Source organism: Bombina bombina, chromosome 4 (genome assembly GCF_027579735.1).
Source record: "Bombina bombina isolate aBomBom1 chromosome 4, aBomBom1.pri, whole genome shotgun sequence".
Taxonomy (NCBI): Eukaryota; Metazoa; Chordata; class Amphibia; order Anura; family Bombinatoridae; genus Bombina; species Bombina bombina.
The window spans coordinates 571,348,774-571,366,435 of record NC_069502.1 but is presented as its reverse complement, the minus strand read 5'-3'; the positions used below and the strand labels follow the sequence as shown (position 1 = coordinate 571,366,435).

Genomic DNA, 17,662 nt, shown 5'->3' with positions numbered 1-17,662 from the left:
GTCATACAAAACAGTGTATGACTGAAATAAGATTCCTTAGATTATGTGTAAGATCAATGGAAGACCTGAGTAGTGGCTCTATTGGTAACCTGTGAGGTTGTGATTTTGTATCAAATATTGAGAGCAATGTTTTAACATTGTATTTCCTAAAAATTATCTTGTTTAATCTTTAAGTGTCACTATATTTAATGTCTGCTGCTATCAGCCCGGTGTGGTGAAGGGTTCATATTTGAAAAACTCTGACCTCACAGGTTACCAAGAAAAAATATATATTTTGTAATAGAATGTTAGAAGTGTTTGAGATATATGTTTTTTTTTTATAACAATACCATTGTTTTTATATATATCAACTGGCAGTTTCACTGTTCGGGTGATCATGGCACATACATCATGACCCCCTTTTATTCTTCTTAATATTGTTGTTTATAGGTTTATAATGCAATGTGATTCCATGGGCAACCATTGGTTTCCAATATTTCCTAGTTTAACATATTATCTACTTTATAGTGGAGAATTAGTTAAACATATATTTCTATACATATAAAACATATATCTCAAACACTTCTAACATTCTATTACAAAATATATATTTTTTCTTTCATATCATACATACACATCACATCACTTATAAGCAGAAAATCCGCTACCAAACACAAGTTCATACATTTTCTCATGTTTATATTATCAAGCTATCAGATATATCATTATCAGAGTTTTTCAAATATGAACCCTTCACCACACCGGGCTGATAGCAGCAGACATTAAATATAGTGACACTTAAAGATTAAACAAGATAATTTTTAGGAAATACAATGTTAAAACATTGCTCTCAATATTTGATACAAAATCACAACCTCACAGGTTACCAATAGAGCCACTACTCAGGTCTTCCATTGATCTTACACATAATCTAAGGAATCGTATTTCAGTCATACACTGTTTTGTATGACCTTGCATATAAAACATGTTTTTATATGCACGGTCATAGTTATCCAATACACCACAAAGATTTTTAGTATCAACATCAATCCACAAATAGATACAAGCTTGCAGCACATTTACTATCAGACATGATGCAACAATATCATCAAAATAAATATATACACAGCAAGGTGAAAGAGCCTTATAAAGGGTTTGTTTATTTTGCTATGTTTTTTCCTATTATGCCAATAGCTAGTTAGACTGTAACAATTTCACAGACAAAAGTACAAAATTGTACACAAAAGGACCTTTATATTGATCTATTTATAATGTCTTTTTACAAATCTTTTGTATAGGGGATTTTTTCCTTGATGCTTGTGTTATGATTAGTAACAGCTGATAGCCAAGATTGGGCTCTTACAATTGAAAATGTAGTCCTATTGGACAAACACCTAATGACAACTTCCTGTTTTTAAAGACACAATGTGTATATAATGCCGGTAAATATAACCACTTTTATTCGCTTTTATCTGAGGAAACGACCCAGTTGGGGTTGAGAAACGCGTCATATTAAAGCTTTTTATTACAAGAAGTTGTCTATGCCTTGTGGTATTCCAATACCATACAACAACACACCAAATTCCATATTACAGTTGAAATCACCAGTACTAAGAAAAAGGTTGCCTAGGGGGTACCAGCAAAGACTCCAAGGAACGCTACCCATCCAGTGTACTAGCCACTGTTAAGTGCTAGCAAGCTATCACGCACTGGTCACAGCACAGTGCCTCTTGTTCTGGTAAGCACACCATTTGTCTATATATGTTTGCTCACAATACCAGACAATATTACGCTATTGTGGCGCCCTCTCTCTTTTCCTTCCTGCACTAGTATATTCCCCACTCTCTGGGACCAAGAGGAGCTGCCTGCATTCACGCTACCATTTCATCTCAGAAGAAATACATCTACCATCGTTTTTTCTGAAAGGGGAGAAAAATATTGAAACGAACTTACAGGAATCCCTTTTCTATCAAGGACATAATCACTAACCGGTTTTACGGTAGAGTTGCACACTGACTTTGTTTGCTAAGATATGTTTTATGCTTTACACTTTTTTTGAGCACGCTTTTTTTATCCCCACCTGGGATAATTCACATTCCCTTCAGTAGCTCTGTGCATGGAAGTTTTAGGTGTCATGACTGCAGCATCGGACGCGATCCCCTTTGCTCGTTTTCATATTAGACCGCTCCAACTTTGTATGCTGAATCAATGGTGCAGGGATTATTCAAGGATATCACAATTAATATCCTTAAATCCCAATGTTCGACTATCTCTGACCTGGTGGTTAGATCACCATCGTATTCTAGGGGCCTCTTTGGTTCGTCCAACCTGGACTATGATCACAACAGATGCAAGTCTTTCAGGGTTGGGGAGCTGTCTGGGGATCTCTGACAGCACAAGGGGTTTGGAAATCTCAAGAGGCGAGATTACCAATCAATATTTTGGAACTTTCAGGGCTCTTCAGGCTTGGCCTCTGTTGAAGAGAGAACCGTTCATTTGCTTTCAGACAGACAATATCACAGCTGAGGCATATGTCAATTATCATGATGGGACTCACAGTCCCCTAGCTATGAAAGAAGTATCTTGAATACTTTCTTGGGAGGAATCCAGTTCTTGTCTAATTTCTGCGGTACATATCCCAGGTGTAGACAATTGGGAAGCGGATTATCTCAGCCATCAGACTTTACATCCGGGGAAGTGGTCAGATGTGGGGTCTTCCAGAAATAGATCTGATGGCTTCTCATCTAAACCAGAAACTTTCCAGGTACCTGTCCGGGTCCAGGGATCTTCAGGCAGAAGTAGTGGATGCGTTGACAATTCCTTGGTGCTACCAACCTGCTTATATTTTCCCGCCTCTAGTTCTTCTTCCAAGAGTGATCTCCAAAATAATCATGGAACAGTCGTTTGTATTGCTGGTAGCTCCAGCATGGCCTCACAGGTTTTGGTATGCGGATCTTGTTCGGATGTCCAGTTGCCAACCTTGACCTCTTCCATTAAAGCCGGACCTTCTGTCTCAAGGTCCATTTTTCCATCAGGATCTCAAATCATTAAATTTGAAGGTATGGAAATTGAATGCCTAGTTCAACCCGATCATAGAGGTTTCTCTGACTCAGTGATTAATACTATGTTACAGGCTCTTAAATCTGTTTCTAGAAAGATTTATTATCGAGTTTGGAAGACATATTTCATGGTGTTCTTCTCATAAATTCGCTTGGCATTCTTTCAGAATTCCTAGAATTTTACAGTTTCTTCAGGATGGTTTGGATAAGGGTTTGTCTGCAAGTTCCTTGAAGGGACAAATCTCTGCTCTTTCTGTCACAGAAAGATTGCTAAGCTTCCTGATATTCACTTGTTTTGTACAGGCTTTGGTTCGTATCAAGCCTGTCATTAAATCAATTTCTCCTCCTTTGAGTCTTAATTTGGTTTTGAAGGCTTTACAGGCTCCTCCATTTGAGCCTATGCATTCTTTGGACATTAAACTACTTTCTTGGAAAGTGTTGTTCCTTTTTCCCATCTCTTCTGCTAGAAGAGTTTCTAAATTATCTGCTCTTTCTTGTGAATCTCCATTTCTGATTTTTCATCAGGATAAGGCGGTTTTGTGGACTTCATTTAAATTATTACCTAAGGTTGTGAATTCTAACAACATTAATAGAGATATTGTTGTCCCTTCCTTGTGTCCTAATCCTAAGAATTCTTTGGAGAAATCCTTACGTTCTTTGGATGTGGTAAGAGCTTTGAAATATTATGTTGAAGCTACTAAAGATTTTAGGAAGACTTCTAGTCTATTTGTTATCTTTTATGGTTCTAGGAAAGGTCAGAAGGCTTCTGCCATTTCCTTGGCTTCGTGGTTAAAGCTTTTGATTTATTCAGCCTATTTGGAGTCGGGTCAAGCCCCGCCTCAGAGAATTACAGCTCATTCTACTAGATCAGTCTCCACTTCGTGTGCTTTTACGAATGAAGCTTCTGTTGATCAGATTTGCAAAGCAGCAACCTGGTCTTCTTTGCATACATTTACTAAATTCTTCAGAAGCAGTTTTTGGTAGAATACTTCTTCAGGCAGCTGTTTCAGTTTGATTCTTCTACTTATGTTTTAAGTTTTTTCATTTCAAGAGAATTAACTTATATTTTGGGTTGTGGATTATTTTTTTCAGCAAAAAATGGCTGTTTTTATTTTTATCCCTCCCTCTCTAGTGACTCTTGCGTGGAGTTCCACATCTTGGGTATTGCTATCCCATACGTCACTAGCTCATGGACTCTTGCCAATTACATGAAAGAAAACATAATTTATGTAAGAACTTACCTAATAAATAAATTACTTTCATATTGGCAAGAGTCCATGAGGCCCACCCTTTTTGTGGTGGTTTATGATTTTTTTTGTATAAAGCACAATTATTTCCAAATTCCTTTGTTGATGCTTTTTACTCCTTACTTTATCACCCCACTTGTTGGCTATTCGTTAAACTGAATTGTGGGTGTGGTGAGGGGTGTATTTTGAGGTTTGGGAAACTTTGCCCCTCCTGGTAGGATTGTATATCCCATACGTCACTAGCTCATGGACTCTTGCCAATATGAAAGAAATTAATTTATCAGGCAAGTTCTTACATAAATTATGTTTTTTACTATAGATTGGTCATTTCTGATAATAGGAGAACCTAATCTGTGTACTCTTTCTATGGTATATGGTAAATCGTCCTCCGTTACTCCTAGTTCTTGGGGCAATCGAACTGAGACCAGATGCATTAAATCTGCATTCTCGGTAGTTTCAGGATTCCCCACTATTTTCAAATTATTCCTTCACGATCTATCATCGTTTGTTTAACCGCAACTGCAGAGTTTGTATCGTTTCCGATTGGTGATCGATGGAGCCTTGTGACTGTTGCAGCACATCTATATCCGCAAGTCTACTTTCAATGTCTGTTAATCTATATGAAAAAAGTCTAACTTCATTTGTAAGGGCGATAAGATCATTTTTGACCCCCTTCAAATAGTGGCATAAAGATATTAGAGATTTGTTTCACCAGAGAGTCTGTGTCAGTTGCAGTAGAATTACTCTGGGGCCTATCTCCGGCATTTGACTCAGAACTACCAAAGCTATTTCTCATCTTTTTGTCCTTGGATTTTGCAGGCATATTGGTTGGAACAATTTTATTAGTCACTAAGAGCCTGTCCATCAACTAAAGGAAAGAGAGAAAAAAGAGGGGAGTGGGCATGATCGGTGAAAAGGGTAAGTGAGAGAAGAACAGAAGTGGGCGTTTAGACAGATGTGTTTTGATGCAGTGAAATAAATAAAGTGAAGTATATATGTATGTGAGAAGGTGGTCAGAAAAACGGGAGACTACTAGACTATAGTGCTAAAAAGGACGAGAGATAAGTGCGAGTGAGGTGGGAGGGAAAGGAGAAAAAAAAGTCAGATATTTAAGTTACTTTGAATGTGTTCCTTAGTATTATAGCATTGTATTCACCCTTAACTAGTTGTTTCACTGTTTCCCAATAAGATGTCTAGATGTTTATTATTCCAAGACAAAGAATATGGCCTATGGTAGCTTACTACTAAAAAAACATAATTTATGCTTACCTGATAAATTTATTTCTCTTGTAGTGTGTTCAGTCCACGGGTCATCCATTACTTATGGGATATATTCTCCTTCCCAACAGGAAGTTGCAAGAGGATCACCCAAACAAAGCTGCTATATAGCTCTTCCCCTCACATGTCATATCCAGTCATTCGACCAAAACAAGACGAGAAAGGAGAAACTATAGGGTGCAGTGGTGACTGGAGTTATAATTTTAAAATTTAGAACCTGCCTCAAAAAGACAGGGCGGGCCGTGGACTGAACACACTACAAGAGAAATAAATTTATCAGGTAAGCATAAATTATGTTTTCTCTTGTTAAGTGTGTTCAGTCCACGGGTCATCCATTACTTATGGGATACCAATACCAAAGCTAAAGTACACGGATGATGGGAGGGACAAGGCAGGAACATTAAACAGAAGGAACCACTGCCTGTAGAACCTTTCTCCCAAAAACAGCCTCCGAAGAAGCAAAAGTGTCAAATTTGGAAAAAGTATGAAGTGAAGACCAAGTTGCAGCCTTGCAAATCTGTTCAACAGAGGCCTCATTCTTAAAGGCCCAGGTGGAAGCCACAGCTCTAGTGGAATGAGCTGTAATTTTTTCAGGAGGCTGCTGTCCAGCAGTCTCGTAGGCTAAGCGTATTATGCTACGAAGCCAAAAAGAGAGAGAGAGGTAGCCGAAGCCTTTTGACCTCTCCTCTGTCCAGAGTAAACGACAAACAGAGAAGAAGTTTGTCGAAATCTTTAGTTGCCTGTAAGTAGAACTTCAGGGCACGGACCACGTCTAGATTATGCAAAAGACGTTCCTTCTTTGAAGAAGGATTAGGGCATAAGGATGGAACAACAATCTCTTGATTGATATTCCTGTTAGAAACAACCTTAGGTAAAAACCCAGGTTTAGTACGCAGGACTACCTTGTCTGAATGAAAGATCAGATAAGGAGAATCACAATGTAAGGTAGATAACTCAGAGACTCTTCGAGCCGAGGAAATAGCCATCAAAAACAGAACTTTCCAAGATAAAAGCTTAATATCAATGGAATGAAGGGGTTCAAACGGAACACCCTGAAGAATTTTAAGAACCAAGTTTAAGCTCCACGGAGGAGCAACAGTTTTAAACACAGGCTTAATCCTAGCCAAAGCCTGACAAAAAGCCTGGACGTCTGAATTCTCTGCCAGACGCTTGTGTAAAAGAATAGACAGAGCAGAAATCTGTCCCTTTAGTGAACTAGCGGATAAACCCTTATCTAAACCCTCTTGTAGAAAAGACAATATCCTAGGAATCCTAACCTTACTCCATGAGTAACTCTTGGATTCACACCAATATAAATATTTACGCCATATCTTGTGGTAAATTTTTCTGGTAACAGGTTTCCGAGCCTGTATTAATGTATCAATAACCGAATCCGAAAACCCATGCTTTGATAGAATCAAGCGTTCAATTTCCAAGCAGTCAGCCTCAGAGAAATTAGGATTGGATTGTTGAAAGGACCCTGAATTAGAAGGTCCTGCCTCAGGGGTAGAGACCATGGTGGACAGGACGAGATGTCCACTAGGTCTGCATACCAGGTCCTGCGTGGCCACGCAGGCGCTATCAGAATCAACGATGCTCTCTCCTGTTTGATCCTGGCAATCAGTCGAGGTAGCAACGGAAAAGGTGGAAACACATAAGCTATGTTGAAAACCCAAGGGGCTGCTAGTGCATCTACCAGCACCGCACCCGGGTCCCTGGACCTGGATCCGTAACAAGGAAGCTTGGCGTTCTGGCGAGATGCCATGAGATCCAGATCCGGTTTGCCCCAACGACGAATCAGTTGAGCAAATACCTCCGGGTGGAGTTCCCACTCCCCCGGATGAAAGGTCTGGCGACTTAGAAAATCCGCCTCCCAGTTCTCCACGCCTGGGATGTAGATCGCTGACAGGTGGCAAGAGTGGGACTCTGCCCAGTGAATTATCTTCGAGACTTCCAACATCGCTAGGGAGCTCCTGGTTCCCCCTTGATGATTGATGTAAGCCACAGTCGTGATGTTGTCCGACTGAAATCTGATGAACCTCAGTGTTGCTAACTGAGGCCAAGCTAGAAGAGCATTGAATATTGCTCTTAATTCTAGAATGTTTATCGGGAGGAGTCTCTCCTCCTGAGTCCACAATCCCTGAGCCTTCAGGGAGTTCCAGACTGCTCCCCAGCCTAGTAGGCTGGCATCTGTTGTTACAATCGTCCAATCTGGTCTGCGAAAAGTCATTCCTTTGGACAGATGAACCCGTGACAACCACCAGAGAAGAGAATCTCTGGTCTCCTGGTCCAGGTTTAGCAAAGGGGACAGATCTGAGTAATCCCCGTTCCATTGACTTAGCATGCATAGTTGCAGCGGTCTGAGATGTAGGCGTGCAAATGGCACTATGTCCATTGCCGCGACCATTAAGCCGATTACTTCCATGCACTGAGCTACTGATGGGCTTGGAATGGAGTGAAGTACACGGCAAGCATTGAGAATCTTTGATAACCTGGACTCCGTGAGGTAAATCTTCATCTCTACAGAATCTATAAGAGTTCCTAGAAAAGGGACCCTTGTGAGTGGTAACAGAGAACTCTTTTCCACGTTCACTTTCCACCCATGCGACCTCAGAAATGCTAGAACTATCTCTGTATGAGACTTTGCATTTTGAAAACTTGACGCTTGTATCAGAATGTCGTCTAGGTACGGAGCCACCGATATGCCTCGCGGTCTTAGTACCGCCAGAAGTGAGCCCAGAACCTTTGTAAAAATTCTCGGGGCCGTAGCTAACCCGAAGGGAAGAGCTACAAACTGGTAATGCCTGTCTAGAAAGGCAAACCTTAGGTACCGATAATGATCTTTGTGAATCGGTATGTGAAGGTAGGCATCCTTTAAGTCCACTGTGGTCATATATTGACCTTCTTGGATCATGGGTAGGATGGTCCGAATGGTTTCCATCTTGAACGATGGAACCCTTAGGAATTTGTTTAAGATTTTTAAGTCTAAGATTGGTCTGAAGGTTCCCTCTTTCTTGGGAACCACAAACAGATTTGAATAAAACCCTTGCCCCTGTTCCGTTCGCGGAACTGGGTGGATCACTCCCATCACTAAGAGGTCTTGTACACATTGTAGAAATGCCTCTTTCTTTACTAGGTTTGTTGATAACCTTGACAAATAAAACCTCCCTTGTGGAGGAGAAGTTTTGAAATCCAGAAGGTATCCCTGAGATATGATCTCCAACGTCCAGGGATCCTGTACATCTCTTGCCCAAGCCTGGGCGAAGAGAGAAAGTCTGCCCCCCACTAGATCCGTCTCCGGAAAGGGGGCCCTTTCTTCATGCTGTCTTAGGGGCGGAAGTAGGCTTTCTGGCCTGCTTGCCCTTGTTCCATGACTGGTTGCCTTTCCAACCCTGTCTGTAACGAGCAGTAGCTCCCTCCTGTTTTGGAGCGGAGGAAGTTGATGCTGCTCCTGCCTTGAAATTACGAAAGGCACGAAAATTAGACTGTTTGGCCTTCGATTTGGCCCTGTCCTGAGGAAGGGTGTGGCCCTTACCTCCAGTAATGTCAGCAATAATTTCCTTCAAGCCAGGCCCGAATAAGGTCTGCCCTTTGAAAGGAATGTTTAGTAGTTTAGGCTTAGACGTTACATCTGCTGACCAGGATTTAAGCCATAGTGCTCTGCGCGCCTGTATGGCGAATCCGGAATTCTTAGCCGTAAGTTTGGTTAAATGCACTACGGCATCCGAAACAAACGCATTAGCCAGCTTAAGGGTTCTAATCTTGCTCAATGATTCATCCAATGTTGCTGTGCGAATCGCCTCTTCCAGAGACTCAAACCAGAATGCCGCTGCAGCAATGACAGGCGCAATGCATGCAAGAGGCTGTAATATAAAACCTTGTTGAACAAACATTTTCTTAAGGTAACCCTCTAATTTTTTTATCCATTGGATCTGAGAAAGCACAGCTATCCTCCACCGGGATAGTGGTACGCTTGGCTAAAGTAGAAACTGCTCCCTCCACCTTAGGGACCGTCTCGTCAAGTTAGGGATAAGTCTCGTGTGGTGGCGTCTATAGGGAACATTTTTCTAAAAATCGGAGGAGGGGAAAAGGGCACACCGGGTCTATCCCACTCCTTGCTAATAATCTCTGTAAGCCTCTTTGGTATAGGAAAAACGTCAGTACACACCGGTACCGCATAGTATTTTTCCAGCCTACATAATTTCTCTGGGATTGCCACCGTGTCACAATCATTCAGAGCCGCTAACACCTCCCCTAGTAACACGCGGAGGTTCTCAAGCTTAAATTTAAAATTTGAAATTTCTGAATCTGGTCTCCCCGAATCAGAACCGTCACCCACAGAATGAAGCTCACCGTCCTCATGTTCTGCAAATTGTGACGCAGTATCAGACATGGCTCTCGTGTCATCGGCGCGCTCTGTCCTTAACCCAGAGCTGTCGCGCTTGCCTCTTAACTCGGGCATATTGTATAATACTACTTTCATAACATTAGCCATATCATGTAAAGTGATTTGTAAGGGCCTAGATGTACTTCGCGCCTCAATCTTACGCACCTCCCGAGCGGGAGACGAAGGTACTGACACGTGAGGAGAGTTAGACGGCATAACTTCCCCCTCGTCTGGTGATAATTTCTTTATCGGTACAGATTGACTTTTATTCAAAGTAATATCAATACAATTGGTACACATATTTCTATTGGGCTCCACATCGGCTTTTAAACATAATGAACAAGCAGATTCCTCTGTATCAGACATGTTTAAACAGACTAGCAATGAAGCTAGCAAGCTTGGAAATTACTTTCAATAAGTTTACAAGCAATATAAAAAACGCTGCAGCGCGTATTTTAAAAAAACACAATTGAAGAACAAAGAACTAGTTCAGTTATAGTCAACAATTCTTTAAATGTATTAATTAGCAGAGGATTGCACCCACAAGCAAACGGATGATTAACCCCTCAATACCCAAAAAACGGATAATCAATTTATGATTTAACGCTTTTATCACAGTCAAACACACTGTCACAGGTCTGCTGTGACTGATTACCTCCCTCAAAAACGAATTTTGAAGATCCCTGAGCTCCCTGGAGACGTCCTGGATCAAAGAGGAAGAAGCAGGAAGACTTTGCTAGAATTTTAACTGCGCAACAAGGCGCTAAAAAAAAGGTCCCTCCCACTCCTATTACAACAGTGGGAGACCTGATATAACGGTTTCTATGCAGAAATATACGTTAGCCGTGTGGAAAAAAATCATGCCCAAAAAGATTTATCACCAAAGTACCTCACAAAACGATTAACATGCCAGTAAACGTTTTAAAAAACAACATTTCAGATGCTGTGTAAAGTTATTACTAAGCCTGCTACCAGTCGCTTCTACTGCAGTTAAGGCTCACACATTATATCAGTATTAACAGTATTTTTTCAGTCAAATTCTAGTCCCTAGAAAATAACTCTATTGTGCATACATTTATCAGCCTGATACCAGTCACTACTACTGCATTTAAGGCTGTACTTAACATCATACGGGTAACAGCAGTGTTTTCTTAGTCAATTCCATTCCCAGAAAATATTGTACTGCACATACCTCATTTGCGGGAGACCCCCCGCATGCTATTCCCATTTTCTGAAGTTACCCCACTCCTCAGAATGTCGAGAACAGCCAGTGGATCTTAGTTACGCCTGCTAAGATCATAGAAAACGCAGGCAGTTTCTTCTTCCAAATACTGCCTGAGATAGAGAAACAGCACACTCCGGTGCCATTTAAAATAACAAACTTTTGATTGAAGAATAATTAAGTAAAAACTCCAGCTCCTCTCGCGACCTCCTTCTTTGTTGAGGGTTGCAAGAGAATGACTGGGTATGACATGTGAGGGGAGGAGCTATATAGCAGCTCTGCTTGGGTGATCCTCTTGCAACTTCCTGTTGGGAAGGAGAATATATCCCATAAGTAATGGATGACCCGTGGACTGAACACACTTAACAAGAGAAATAGTGGGTAATAGGTGTACAAATCTCTGGAGTCCTATTACATAGAGACCTTTACTTCACTTCTTCAAATCTTGTATTTCCTTAGCTAATGTGTACACTTCTTGCCTCTAGGACATTATATGTTGCGAAAACAGCAACTTTGAATTGTGTGGGGGTATACACATAAATCAGATATTTAAAGGACAATGTTAGAAATACCAGCACTTATCTCTAAAACATTATAGCGTGCAACCATTCATAAAAAAAATGAAAAAAATATCAAGCTGTTTATCAGATATTTAGTAGGCAATAATAAAGAAGCCAGCACTTATTACCTCTAAGCATTAAAGGGACACTCAAGTCAAAATTAAACTTCATGATTCAGATACAGCATGCAATTTCAAACAACTTTCCAATGTACTTCCAGTAACAAAATGTGCACAGTTTTTTTATATTTACAGTTTTTGAGTCACCAATTCCTTCTGAGCATGTGCAAGAATTCACAGCATATACGTATATGCATTTCTGATTGGCTGATGGCTGTCACATGATACAGGGGGAGTGGAAATAGACATAACTTTGCAATTTATTTAACAAAAATCTACTACTCATTTGAAGTTCAGACTAAGTGCTATTGCATAGTTTTCTTATCATGCATTTGTTGATTTTGCAAATCTACTGTATTGACTGGTCCTTTAAGATATGCAAAATACAACATTCATGAATTTTTGAAAAAGGTAAGTGTGTAAACAAATTTTTAGAGAAAAAAAAAAAATAAGCTGTTTATATCAGCGCTCTGCTCTCCCAGTTGAGCTAACAATGCATAGACCAATTTTGACAGGATATAGAAATATTTACCAAGATATATACCTATCCTCATTATTTATCATCAAAAAATGCAGTTTTGCATGCTCAGTCAATGGAGTGGTGACCATTCGGATCTCTCTGAGGATAGATCTATTTCAGTTTTAAGAGACTCTTTTATGTGGTGGTTTTCTCAGGAGTATCTGTCTCAGGGCGCATGCTTCCGGAGTCATTCCTGGGTGATTGTGACTATGGAGGCCAGCCTGCTGGGCTGGAGAGCAGTCTGGAACTCATTAACGGTGCAAGGACATGGACGCTAGAGGAGTCTGCTCTCTCCATCAACATTTTGGAGTTGAGAGCGATTTTCATGCTCTGTGGGTTTGTCATCAGTTGTCCTTAGCCCGTTTTTTCAGGTTCCAGTCGGACAATATCACCTTAGTGGCTTACATTAACCACCAGTGAGGAACTCGGGGTTCCTTGGCTATGGAGGATGTGGCTCGGTTTGTTCAGTGGGCGTAAGCTCACTATTGCTGTGTATCTGCCATCCACATTCCAGGAGCGGACAACTGGGAAGAGGATTTCCTGAGCAGATAGACTTTTTTCTTTCCAGGGAGTGGGCTCTCCATCCGGAGGTGTTCTCCAGGATAACCCTCAAATAGGGGGCTGAGTTGATTCTGATGGCGTCTCAGCAGAACGCCAAGCTTCCAAGGTATGGTCTAGAGGTCCACAGGCCACCCTGATAGTTGCTCTGATGGTTCCTTGGGATTTCAGTTGAGCATACCTGTTTCCTTTTTTTGCTCTCCTTCCTTAAGACTTTGCTCTTATCAATCTGGATAGAGCATCAGTAATTCTAATAGCTCCTGCGTGGCCTCACAGGACCTGGTATGCAGACCTAGTGAAGATGTCATCTTTTCCACCTTGGTGGTTGCCTCTGAGGTAGGTCCTTCTTAGACAGGGTCCATTCCTTCATATAGATATTGTTTCTCTGAAACTGATTACATGAAGTTTGAACGCTTAGTTCTATTTAAGTGCAGTTTTTCTGAGTCGGTCATTGAGGCCATAATTCAGGCTCGCAAGCCTGTTACTAGAAAGATTTACCATAAGATATGGAGTAAATATCTTATTGGTGTGAATCCAAGGGCCAGGATTCCTAGGATTTTGTACTTTCTCCAGGAAGGTCTGGAGAAGTGTTTGTCGGTCAGTACTCTGAAGGGTCAGATTTCTGCGTTATCTATTTTGTTACACAAGCGTCTGGCAAACGTGCCAGATGTGCAATCTTTTTGTCAGGCCTTGTTCAGAATCAGGCCTGTGTTTAAGTCTGTTGCTCCTCCTTAGAGCCTTAACCTTTTTCTTAAAGTTTTGCAGCAGGCGCTGTTTGAGCCATTGCTTTCCATACATATTAAGTTATCTTTGAAGGTTTTATTTCTTATTGCTATTTCTTCTGCTCGGAGAGTCTTTGAACTCTCAGCTTTGCAGTGTGATTCTCCTCATCTTATCTTTCATGCTGATAAGGCGGTTCTTCATACTAAGGTTTTCTTCCTAAAGTGGTTTTGAATAGAAATTTTAATCAGAAAAGGAACAACAATTTCCTATGTCCTAATCATTTTTATCATAAGGAACGTTTGTTGCATAACTTTGATGCTGTGCATGCTCTAAAATTCTATCTAACAGACTAAGGATTTTCTCCAGTCTTCTGCCCTGTTTGTGTATTCTCAGAAAAACGTAGGGTCAGAAAGCTTCTGCTACTTCTTCTTTTTATGGTTGAGAAGTATAATTCATTTTGTTTTGAGACTGCTGGTTCACAGCCTCCTGAGAGAATTACAGCTCATTCCACTAGGGCTATTTCCTCTTTCTGGGCCTTCAACTATGAAGCCTCTGTGGAACAGATTGCAAGACTGCAACTTAGTCTTTTCTGCATACTTTTTCCAAATTTTTGAAATTTGATTTATTTATTTTTTTACCTCGCCGGAGGTTTCTTTTGGGAGTAAGGTTCTTCAAGCAATGGTGCCTTCTGTTGAGGTCTACCTGTCTTGCCCCTCCCTAGTCATCTAGCTTGGGTATTGATTCCCAACAGTAAATTATGATGTTGTGGACTCACCATATCTTAGGAAAGAAAACAAAATGTATGCTTACCTGATAAATTTATTTCCGGATATGGTGAGTCCACGACCCCGCCCTTTATTTTAGGACAGTTATTTTTTACTACACACCAGACAACTTTACACCTTTTGTGTTACTCTTTTTTTCCATTTCCCTTCGGTCGAATGACTGGGGTTTGTGGGAAGGGAAGTGATACTTAACAACTTTGCTGTGGTGTTCTTTGCTTCCTCCTGCTGGCCAGGAGTGATGTTCCCACCAGTAAATGACGACGACGTGGACTCACCATATACGGAAATAAATAGATTTTTCAGGTAAGCATAAATTTTGTTTTTACTCAATTTCCCCTCGTTTGTGAAGTCTCATTCCACGAAGGACTGGGAGAGAGAAATGGGAGTGGTGCACATGATTAGTAAGGTTGCATCAGAATTTTCCTCAGAGACCGGTTAGTTGTTGGAGTGGGTGCAGTCAATGGGGCACTCACATATATTGTGGGATTGTTGTAAATTAAGACTGCTCTGGTCCATTATTGCTTAAATTTAACTTGGTACAACGTCTGAAAAGTGATGTTGCTCTTTCATATGGGGCTGAAAGGTTTACAGAAGCCAGCTATAGTCTTGTGTGTTACCATCCTTTTGGCTGCTAAACTACTGATAGCCAGGTATTGGTTGAGAGATACACACAATACCTTACTAATGGTACTAGCTATACACTTTTATATTCAGAGAATAGAAGAATATTCTTTGAGAGTTGAAGGCCGTTCAGAATTTAGGATGAATTAGAGGAAATTGTCTTGTGGAGAGAGGAGCCTAATAAATGATGGGATTAGACTGGGAGTGTTGGAAGGCATTGGGTTAGTGTGAGGAGTTGTTGATTCTCCTTTTAGAGGGTCCTTTTTCTTTCTTGTCTTTTTTTTTTCTCCTCCTTTCTTCATTATTTTATCTTAAGATGGCATTTCAGTCTCTTGCATAGAATATGTTGTGTTCTCCTGTTTCTGTGTTGGTTTTCCATACATTTTATAACGATAGACCTAATTTTTTTTTTTTAAATCTTTTTATTAAATTTCCATATCTTATAACATCATAAAGGAAAAATTAGCACAGACCATGAAAAGAAGAAATAGACCAAAATAACATTCATGAAACCTGTTAAGTTACAATTTAAACCGCAGGGTAAAGAAAGAAAGAGAAAAAAAGAGTCCCCTCACCTCATCTCCCCCCACCTAGCTACACATGCTAAGGAGGCTGCCTCTTATCGGCACGCTATCTATAGTTGACATTCTTTGGTTCAGGTGGAGTTCAGAGGCATCCTAGCTGTACAGGCTAGGTAAATTGCCTCTTAGCATGGCTTCTTCCAAAAATATTGAGCCACGGAATGGGAGCATTATCTGCAATTGGCTTTCTTTAGATAGAGAAGAAATTAAAGGCATCCATTTCAGAAAGAAGCGTTTACTTTTTTTTTTCTAGATTATCAGTAAAGTCATATTGCTCTAGGGTCATTTGATTTAACAGTATATTTTCAAATTCAGCCAGTTGAGGGCTTTCTTAGAGATCCAGTGCTTCAAAATTAAATTCCTTCCTGATAAGATTATAGTGTTCAGTAAAATATTAGCACTAATTAGTTATTTATAAGAAAAAATATATAGACCTAATTCTACATAAGATTCATGAACATTGTTACAGATGGACACTTTTGGTTTAGTGGACCCAAGCGAGGTCCTGAGGGATATGGGAGGTGCTTTCTAGAAAAAGAGGGGGGGAGGATGCTGATGAGAATGAACAGTGAATATTTTGTAACATTGATCATTCTGTTGACCTTGTTTGTCTTATTGTATATGCATTGCTCCTATGATTTTGTAGATGTCAAAATATGTAACTGCTTGTCATTGCTTCCTCAGTAAAAAATGAATTAAAAAAAGGTATTTAATGCTCAAGACGTAACCACCTTTCTTTTCTTTTTTTCCTTTCAGCTAAGACAGTTGTCACGTGTGAACCATCCAAATATTGTGAAGTTGTACGGAGCCTGTCTAAATCCAGTGAGTTAAAGATATTATTATTTGCCAGTATCTAAAGTAGTGATAAGATTTAAACTTATTTTAGACGTATTTGCTAGTCTGAAAATTGAGCAGTCAACCATCATTTTTCTAATTAAGTGTATTTGCACATTGTACTTAGAATCGCCTATTTGTAAGTGCCAGAAATAAAATTGTAGGAGGTAAGGCTGCTGTGGAATGTCAGGCCCTACTAATGTGGAAAGGGGAGCCTTATTTCAAGTGTATCAGTGTAGGGAAGTGTGCATAATGTACAGACATAATTTAATAATCTCTTCATTCAGGAGTACTGCTCTTGAATGAAATAATTTCAGTTTTCATTGCATAGGAAGTCTCACCAGGTGTTTTGCTTGTTCATGTGGGCTTACAATGGTCTTAGCTGGGCCATGTAAGGTTGCTATCACAGGGGTGCAGATTTTTTTTTTTTTTAAAAAAAACAATTGTCCAACGGACTAAAGTGGGAGCCCAATCTTTTTGCCCCTCATGACAATCTACTTGTCCTGATACTTGTGATATTAGTGTTTGTGTGTGAGCGCAATGTCAGTAAATGAGATTTCTCCAACATAGGTGTGTCCGGTCCACGGCGTCATCCTTACATGTGGGATATTCTCTTCCCCAACAGGAAATGGCAAAGAGCCCAGCAAAGCTGGTCACATGATCCCTCCTAGGCTCCGCCTACCCCAGTCATTCTCTTTGCCGTTGCACAGGCAACATCTCCACGGAGATGGTTAAGAGTTTTTTGGTGTTTAAATGTAGTTTTTATCCTTCAATCAAGTGTTTGTTATTTTAAAATAGTGCTGGTATGTACTATTTACTCTGAAACAGAAAAGAGATGAAGATTTCTGTTTGTAAGAGGAAGATGATTTTAGCAAACGTTACTAAAATCGATTGATGTTTCCACACAGGACTGTTGAGATGAAGTAACTTCAGTTGGGGGAAACAGTTGGCAGACTTTTCTGCTTGAGGTATGACTGGCCACATTTCTAACAAGACTATGTAATGCTGGAAGGCTGTCATTTCCCCTATGGGGACCGGTAAGCCATTTTCTTAGATTAAGTAAAAGAATAAAGGGCTTCATAAGGGCTTAAAAAACTGGTAGACATTTTTCTGGGCTAAAACAATTACTTTGCTAAGCATATTTTGCAGATTATAACTCTTAATAATTATTATAATCTTGGGGATTGTT

At 40.2% G+C, this 17,662-nt stretch overlaps 1 protein-coding gene across 2 annotated transcripts in view; it reads left to right on the top strand.

Moving 5' to 3' along the window:
- Positions 1-17,662, top strand: part of MAP3K7 (mitogen-activated protein kinase kinase kinase 7) — a 467,450-nt gene that overhangs the window by 116,964 nt on the left and 332,824 nt on the right. For both annotated transcript variants that reach the window (XM_053710552.1, XM_053710551.1), the window contains exon 3: positions 16,396-16,461. In XM_053710552.1, coding sequence (XP_053566527.1) covers positions 16,396-16,461 — 66 coding nt within the window. The remainder of the gene's footprint in view (positions 1-16,395; positions 16,462-17,662) is intronic.